Source organism: Nelumbo nucifera, chromosome 3 (genome assembly GCF_055504915.1).
Source record: "Nelumbo nucifera cultivar China Antique chromosome 3, China Antique-T2T, whole genome shotgun sequence".
NCBI classification, from domain to species: domain Eukaryota; kingdom Viridiplantae; phylum Streptophyta; class Magnoliopsida; order Proteales; family Nelumbonaceae; genus Nelumbo; species Nelumbo nucifera.
The window spans coordinates 41,634,741-41,643,484 of record NC_142651.1 but is presented as its reverse complement, the minus strand read 5'-3'; the positions used below and the strand labels follow the sequence as shown (position 1 = coordinate 41,643,484).

The 8,744-nt window shown below is 40.1% G+C and overlaps 1 protein-coding gene across 9 annotated transcripts in view; it reads right to left on the bottom strand.

Annotated features, from left to right (window-relative positions):
- Window positions 1–1,541: 1,541 nt before the first annotated feature.
- Window positions 1,542–8,744, bottom strand: part of LOC104603952 (CMP-sialic acid transporter 1-like) — a 54,190-nt gene continuing 46,987 nt past the window's right edge. For 3 of the 9 annotated variants that reach the window (XM_010268132.3, XM_019198874.2, XM_019198875.2), the window contains 2 exons: window positions 2,200–2,349; window positions 1,542–1,957 (listed from right to left, as the gene is read on the bottom strand). In XM_010268132.3, coding sequence (XP_010266434.1) covers window positions 2,206–2,349 — 144 coding nt within the window. In that variant the 3' untranslated portion in view covers window positions 1,542–1,957; window positions 2,200–2,205. The other 6 variants (XM_088900896.1, XM_010268133.2, XM_088900897.1 and 3 more) reach the window with 6 other exon arrangements.

Genomic DNA, 8,744 nt, shown 5'->3' with positions numbered 1-8,744 from the left:
ATGGGCGGATCCTAGACATGCTCAATTATTTTAAAGATATAGTAGTACTTTTTTGAGTAAAATAAAAGTAATTTGAATTGTTTGTTATCTTTACGTGTGGAAACTGAGATACCCAGCAAGTTTATCAATGATGGAATGAGCTTTATATATATCTTCTGAAGGGCTATACAAACGGGAGGTAGTCCATCCCCCAACTCATAATCCCCGAAATTTAGGTGCAGACGGGATTCAATCCCAAGTCTTCCTAATGATTAGCTGGAGACCTTATCAACCAAAAGGTGGTGTTTAGTGTTATTTTTTTTGTCATTTTTTTAAAAAATGCTGTCAGTTCAGAGCCATTAGTTTTTTTTTTTGCAATGAATAATAACTTTTTATTTAGATGACATTTTTTTTTTTCTGGAAAAAACGGTCAATTTTGTCTCGATTTATGTCATTTTGGATGTTTATTGTGGGGAGAAGCATTTTTTCCTACACGACACCTATTGGCGCCTGTCTTAAAATAAGGATACACACCGATATAATAATGTTTTTTGGATTTTGTGCAGAATTAATCGCTCTCCTGAAATCCAAGAAAAAGATATTACCTAGGCAATGGCATCGGCACCAAACATACCCTGAATTAGTCCCAAATAAAAGACTTAATTTTCAACAAAATCTTAATAAACTCGTATCAGTAGCCAGAATGGATCCACTTCCAAGAAAAGTGGCATGGTCACAGATTTTCTGCAAGCTTGCATGAATATCGGGAACATGTACAAGAGATACTCCCAAAGTCCCATGTGTGGCTGAATGCTATGTGTGCAGAGCTTTTGCCTGCAGTAGATCCCGACTTCACATCAAGGGCTTTTTCTTGAATGTGAATCCCTCTTTCTTGCCATGAGTTCTAAAATCAAACTAAAAAAATCTGGTTTAAAAACAAATTGATTCTTAAAGCAAAAACACAGAAAGCGTGTTCTTGATTGTATGCACGTTTCGTTTTCAAAATGAAAAAAAAAAAATGATGTTGAATTTCTGTTTTTCTTCTTTTTTGTTCAATGGGGCTAGACAACTAGAGATAATCCATAACCAGCCAGAAACCTGTGTTACCAAAAAAAAAAAAAAAACCTGCTTGAAACCAGAACTATACCAGCTGGCACCTTGAATTTTTGGTTTTGGACCTTTTGGTCTAAAAGAATGTTTTTATCTGGTTATTTAATAAATCACGTTCCATATATCATATAATATCTATTATCTGTATTACAAACTTCGTTTTTTTTTTCTTTAAACCATCATTTTGTTCAAAAAAAAAAAAAGAAAAGAAAATCTGACTTGTTTTTGCCGGTACGACAATTTAAAAAACAAATGAAAACAAAAAAACACTCATATTGCACAACACTCATAAATGTTTTATTAACAACCGGCAATTATCTTTTTCAGACAAATGAACTTGTGCGCTTACTCCCCTCACCCACCACAGCAAAGTGAAATAAAACGAAGCCAACACTGATAAAAAAAAAAATAAAAAATAAAAAATAAAATGAAATCAATCACCTTAGCCTGGAAGTAACATAACCAAAAGATTCTAACCATTTGAAATTACACAATCACTGGAAAATTTGTCTGTGAATTCGAAAGAAAAAAAAATCATATGGTTAGGTCAAGAGTGAGGTCTATAATTGGACGGGACAAGAGATATCATAGATTAGTCAAATTAGTTGGACATTATAGATTGAAGAGGATATATAAATGTAGGTAATAATGACATTTCACAGCTTAACAGCTGTTGACATGTCTTTCTCCTATAGTGATGTTTTCAAATCAACGATGATTCTGCCAGTCTGCACCAGTGACATCCGAGAAATAATGCTGCAAGGAAAACTTGAAGGGGAGAATGAGGCACCTTGTTGATAAATTTAAATCTCAACCAAATTACCAAGCTCTCAAACATCCTTGTTGTATCATCGTCTTGACCAGTTATCTAAGGATTTCAGAAAATTTCACTGGTTAGGCCTGGATATCAGACAGGGCTCATCCCCAGGATGAAACTGAATTCTCGAAGATTGGCATCTATATGGCATGGCTCCATTGAAGGACCCATTGCCATCTTAGCTGCCACATCTCATATATTATTCTCTGTATCAAATTTTATCTAGTGAGAGAAATGCTACATAACTTTCAGTAAATACTGATACAAATTAGTTACGTTGGTAAGTATGGTACCTTACATCAGGAATCAGTAGTTCTATTGACAGAAATTTCATCAAGACTTTGTGGTAATGCCTTCACAGTCAAAGGCAAATCTACAAGCATGTTGGAAGGGGCAAAATACATGTGTAGTGATATCATGCAGATAATAATACCTAAGAAAAGCTGCATCAAAGTAAAACAACATCAACAACAATAAAGTGCATCATCAATTACCAAAAAAAAAAAAAAAAGACAAAGCTCTAGGTCCAAAATGATTCACAATGGCCTTTCATCAAGATTGTTGAGATATCTTACAGGATGATTTGATGGTGGTGTTTAGTGAATTTTTTTGAGAGGGGAGTGATTAATCCAGGATTGATTGTCACCTTCTTTGCCCTGATCCCAAAACAGAAAGGGGTGATTCATCCTAAAGATTTTAGACCCATAAGCTTGGTGAATAGTCTATATATAAAACAATAGCCAAGGTTTTGTCAACAAGAATTAAGAAAGTTCTTCCATCCATTATTTCTATGAATTAGGGGGCTTTTGTGCAAAATAGACAAATTATTGATCAAATTCTGATTGCAAAGGAATGTGTTGAAGAAATGAAAAAGTTAAGAAAAAGATGTTGAATTTGCAAGTGGGACCATTGGACTTTCCTAGTAGATGTCTTAAATAATTTTAGATTTGGAGAGAGATGGTGCAATTGGATTTGGGGTTGTTTGAATACATATGGGTACTCAGTCCAAGCCAATGTCACAGTCGTGGATTTTTTACTTGCCAGGCATGGGATTAGGCAAGGGGACCTCTCTCCCCATTCTCTTATGGCAGATGTTCTTAGTAGACTTTATTACAAGGGTAGATTTGAGACATTTGGTGCAAGGGTGGAGAGGGGAGAAGAGATCACACATTTGCAGTTTGTAAGTGATACAATCTTGTTTTGTCAAGGGGTTAATTTGAACAAATTGGGTTTTGGAGATGGAAGGTCAGTTCCTGCGAGCTAAAAGATGGAAGAAAATTTTGAAGGTGGAAGCGAAGACTTGTCTTGGAAGAAATCTGGACTAGAAATGGACTCTCTCTGAAGATTGTAGAATCGAGGAAAGCTTCTTTGCTTCTTGAAAGAAGGGAGGTACCATGGTTCCAAGGAGTTCTCGGTGGAGCTAAAATAACAGAAAAAACAAGGGAATGGAGATGTTGTCTAATGGAACAGAACAGGGAGTACATAGCTGAAAGAAAAGAAAACAAGTACGGGAGGTTTTTGGGAGTGCAGGAACATTTTGGTGAGGGGTTGAAGCAGGTTTACCTGTTTCCCTGAAGGAAGGGAGGCCTTGGGATGGGGCCAGTTAGCAGAAGCAATTCAGGAGTTTATGGTGGTAACTAATGACAGAGAAGGTGCTCTAAAAGGTGGTCAAAAAATTAAGGAACAATCTGAAGGGCAGTCGGGGAAAGTATTCAGGGAGATCCCAGAAGAAGAGGAGATAGGGACGGGAAGTAAATTGCAGATTGAAGCTGGACTAGGTTTGATGAAATTGTGGGTGAACAAACCTAAAGAGGATTGGCAGTTTAAACTTGTCCTCTCGGTAAACAAGAAAGTAAAAGATTGGGAGAGGCTAAGTGAAGAAGTCCAATAGATATTGAAGACTACAGAGATGCAGATTTCTCCCTTTGATGACCACAAAGCTGTAGTGTATTTTCAGGGGATTCCTCTGGATTTTGCTACTGTATCGGCTGTAACAGAGCAAGGTGTGATGGTTTTGGAGAAATGGACACCTTTATGCAATGAACAGTTGGTAGAACCCACAGAACTTCTCTATCTGAAAATTATTGGGTTGCCTTTCCATCTATGGAAGATGGAGGTGTTCAGGAAAGTTGCGAAGCTGTGGTGTGGTGAGATGATTTCCTTTGATGCTTCAAACCTGAGTGCTGTGCAAATTAATGTGGCTGGAGCAAAGCCAAAGCTTATCCCAAGGTCTTTGGAATTAACTTCAGATAATGTAGAACACAGGGTATGGATTGCAACATCTACAGAAACTAGATGGTGGAGAATGGGGAAGAAGATGTTGACATGGCCACCAAGTTCGAGTTAACACTGGGAAGGAAACTGTAAAAGCTAGTGATAGGAAAGCAGTACCCCAGTCTTCCACTTTAAATGGAAAAACAGAGGATTGGGTTAGGACCTTTGCTTGGGTAGTAACGTCCAAAGGTAGAGAAAAGTTGTCAGAAGAATTTTTGAATTTGAACAAGTGTCCAAAGGAGGGGACAGGTGGAGGTAGCTTGGAACAGCAATCAGGTGGGTTGTCATTTGGTTTGGCCCAGTCCTGCAGTCAGGAATCAATACTAAACATTTAAAAAGACTGGGCCAGGATCAAAATTATAAAGATGAGCCAACGGTTGAGGTGAGGGGTTTAGGCACCTCTGAGATAGGGGCATGTGCTGGTTTATTCACTTCTTTCACTATTAGGGCATAAACAAGGCTTGATTCTTTGCTTTCCTCCTCAAATTGCTTCTTGGTCAGCAAGAGCGATTGCTTCTGAAAAAAATGAAACCATTCATCTATCCAGGTGGCAGGTAAGAAATTGAACCATCTAAACCTGCGGGTTAAGGATGGAGAGAGGAAGTGGAAAAGTTTTTCAGACGGTGAACAGATGGAAAACTGAACTTGACATCGAAGCGAAGAAACTATTACTTGAGGGTGGTAGAGCCAGAGGTAAGAATATACTAAAGGTAAGAGAAGACAGGAAGGCGATGATACTGTTGTTTGAAGAAGCAGTTTTTGGAAGGGGTTTATCAATGGGGTACTTCAGTCGTTCAGAATAGTAGGGTGGAGGAATATATATATATATATATATATATATATTTGATCAATAACACCAGCTTCATTAAATTAAAAGAAAAGAGGGAATATGGATACAAAAGGGGAGATAAAATATCTTAGCTCCCCAAAAACAGAAAACAAAGGGAGTGCAAAGAGAAAAGATTAAAAACTAGCCCAAAAAACAGACTCCCTATTCACTCCTTGTTTGGCCAATCCATCCACAAATGAGTTGGCACTCCTCTTCACCCAGCTGTACTGAATCTCAATGTCCCTACCCAGCCCATAAGAACTGTTTTTTTTCATTGTTAAAGTTCCACAAACCACTGTCCTCTGTCTTCAACCAACTAACCACCACCTTCGAATCACCTTCCAGGATCAAATGGCTGATATTTAATTCCTTTGCTCTTCAAATTCCTTCAAGCGCTGCAAGGATCTCAGCCCTAAGAGAGTCACCTTCTCCAATAGGGCCAGAGAATAAAGCAATAACAATCCCTTCCTCATTCCTGAAGACTCCTCCAATCCCAGAGGGCCCTGGATTCCTTACACTGCTGCCATCAAAATTCAGCTTTATAAAGCCCGAGGGGGGAGGGGACCAAAACGGACAAAGAGTCCTCTTGCATCTAGCATTGGAAGCAATCTCTTTCCAGTTTCTTAGCAAGTCATCCACAGGAAAATCTGAAAACTCCAAAGATTTTAGCCAGGGTGGAAGGATATTTTAGAAATGGAGAGGAAGAGATACGAGGTGGAGCTGAATGTAACAGGAAAGGATGGTTTATTACCATCACAGAATTTTTTGGGGACAGGAAACAAATGATGTGCTTACCGGAAGGGAAGAAGACACAAGGATGGGCAACATTTGCAGATGAGCTACAAAAATTCCTTGCCGCAGTTGAAAACCACCGGCATAAGAAGCGTGAGCAGGAACAGACTGATGGAGTTAGCCCTCCTATTCCTTCGAGCCAGGCCTTTAAGCAGGCCTCAGTTTGTTGCGGAAAAGCAATAGCAAGCTCAAATAGGGGGTTGAAGATCTGGTGTGAGGCTGAGCAAGTTGATTGGAAGTGAAGAATGGTGATAACATCCAGCAAGGATATACAGGATTGGCGGAAGCTATTGAAATCTGTGGTGCATAACCTAAAACTAGAAACTGAGGTTGCCTTGAAGCCGTTGTCTAACAGGAAGGCGGTGCTAAAAATTGAAGATGGGGTAAACAGGGGATTCACAACATTCGCATGTGAAGAAGGATTGGTTTACATTCAGAACTGGAGGCCGTTATGTAATGAAATGGCACATACCAGAGGAAGTTTCTCTGTAAAACTGGTTGGACTTCCTTTCCACCTTTGGAACGAATCAAACTTGGGAAGCATAGTAAAGATGCTGGGTGGGGCAATGGAGGAAATAAAGCTGCAAGATTATCGAGCTGTGGAGGTGAGGATCAAGGGGGTAGAACCTGAATCACTCCCAAGAACAATCGAAGTATTTGTCCCAAGAATATTGACGAGGGCTGGATAGATTATCAATCGAAAGAACCAGAAATGGAAGAAGACTCTGACGAACTGTCATGCATAGGAAGTGTCGAGTTTGACAAGTTGTCAGTGGAGGAAGTGGCAGCAATTTTTAATCTCAGCTCCATGTTTACGGAAGTCGCAGCTGAAGGAACTTGTTCAGAACGGCCTGTACATCATGAGACTCTCAACAGAACTGAACACGTTGATTAGGTTTGGGGTGACAGTCCTGGCTCATTCCCAGAAGATCCATTACCAAAGCCCTACGACAGACAAGATGCATATAAGGAAGTATCCGAGACTTCCCAGAAGTATAACAGAGATATACCAGTGGGGGACAAACAGGTGGGCGAGGGAAGAGTTCACTGTATAACGAAAGAGCCAGGAAGGCAAACACCTCAGACTCAAGCCAAGGAGTTAGTTGACTCTCACACACCTTTTCTGGACCTGATAGCTTCTGCTTCCAGTTCCAGTACCCCTCCCTTTTCCCAGCAAAACCCAGGTAACTGTGTCCATTCAGCTTTTGCTACTAATGATTGCTCTGTGTCCTGTGTGCCAGATACCAATCCCAGTCCAGAGGCTGCAGCATGATTGGTAGAAGTAGAGGTAGGGAGGGTCAGGAGAGTGAGGTTGGAAGTGGAGAGGAAGCGAGGGTGAACAACCCACAAAAGGAAGGGGCGGAAGAGTCTAGTGGAGAAGGAATCCAAAAGGAAGAAGGTAGTGATGGGAACTTAGGTCAAGAGGAGAGCAATAAAATGATAGACGAAAGAGAGTTGTCCAGTGAGGATTCAGTGGCAGCTTTTGTACAGAAGTTGGGATGTAAATTGAAGGATCAAATGATCTGAAAGGGTTCTTACAAAGAAAGAGAGAAGTCAAGTCCAAAAGGAGAAAAATGAGTGAGGCTGAAAGACTGGTGAAGGATGTGGAAGGAGATAAAAGTTTTGGGCTTAGGAAGGAAAGGAGGAAAGGAAACAAGTGAGGGTAATTTGTGTAAGGGGTGGAGAATAAAGTCTAATGAGGATCATAAGCTGGAATGTTAGGGGACTGGGTAGTGCAAGGAAGAGAGCAGTAATAAAAGAGGTCATTAGGAGAATAGATCCAGATGTGGTGCTGTTACAGGAAACTAAGAGAGAAGAATTTGATATCCAATGGGCAAGGAGTGTGTGGAGAGGTAGGGGGATTAGTTGGGTGGCTTTACCTTCTTGGGGAGCTGCAGGGGGTATTGTGACAATGTGGAGGAATGAGGTAGTTATAGGTTTGGAGGAGTTGATAGGGCAATTTTCAGTTTCCTTGAAATTTAGGCAAGTGGAGGATGGTTTTGAATGGGTGCTAACTAATGTGTATGGGCCGAATGATTATAGAGAAAGGAGAAAATTATGGGAAGAATTGGCTGACATAAGGGGACTATGGGATGGGCCATGGTGTTTAGGAGGCGACTTCAATGTAATCAGATTCTTGGAAGAAACAAACAGTCCTAGGCAGAGGCCTACCACAAGTATGAGGAGATTTAATCAATTTGCTGATGCTTTTGAACTTAAAGAGATCCCACTGTCACAAAGGTGTTATACGTGGTCTAATCTCCAAGTTAGATAGATTTTTATTCTCAAATGATTTGGAAGAACATTGGGGGTCTTTGAATTCTAGAGCACTTCCGAGGGTGACCTCTGACCATTGGCCTATTGTACTTTGTAAGGAGGAGGTGAGAAATGCAGGTCCTGCACCATTTAGATTTGAAAACATGTGGTTAGAACACCCGGAATTCATAAGGAAAGTTAAAGAGTGGTGGTCAGAGAGCAACCCAGCAGTGGAGTGGAGTGGAGTGGAATGCGGTTTCATAAAAAGCTACGGTATCTAAAAGTTAAAATCAAGGATTGGAATCTATTAGAGTTTGGGAGACTGGAGGAAAGGAAGTAGAGTTTGATTACACAAATTGACGACTTGGATAGCAAAGAAGGGAGGGGTAGTTTAACAATTGAGGATAAGAAACGAAGATGGAAATTGCATAAACAGTTAGAGGACTATCTTCTTCAAGAGGAAATAAGCTGGAGGCAGAAGTCAAGATGCAAATGGCTGAAAGAGGGGATAGGAACACTAACTTTTTTCATGCCATGGCAAGTAGTAGAAGGAGAAAAAATTCTATTTCAAGTTTGAAGATTGAAGGGGTAACAGTTACTAACCAAAGAGAAATTGCAAGAGCATTTGCAGATCATTTTAGGTCTATATTTAGAAGACCCCTAAATAATAGGGTTTGGCTTGAGGGA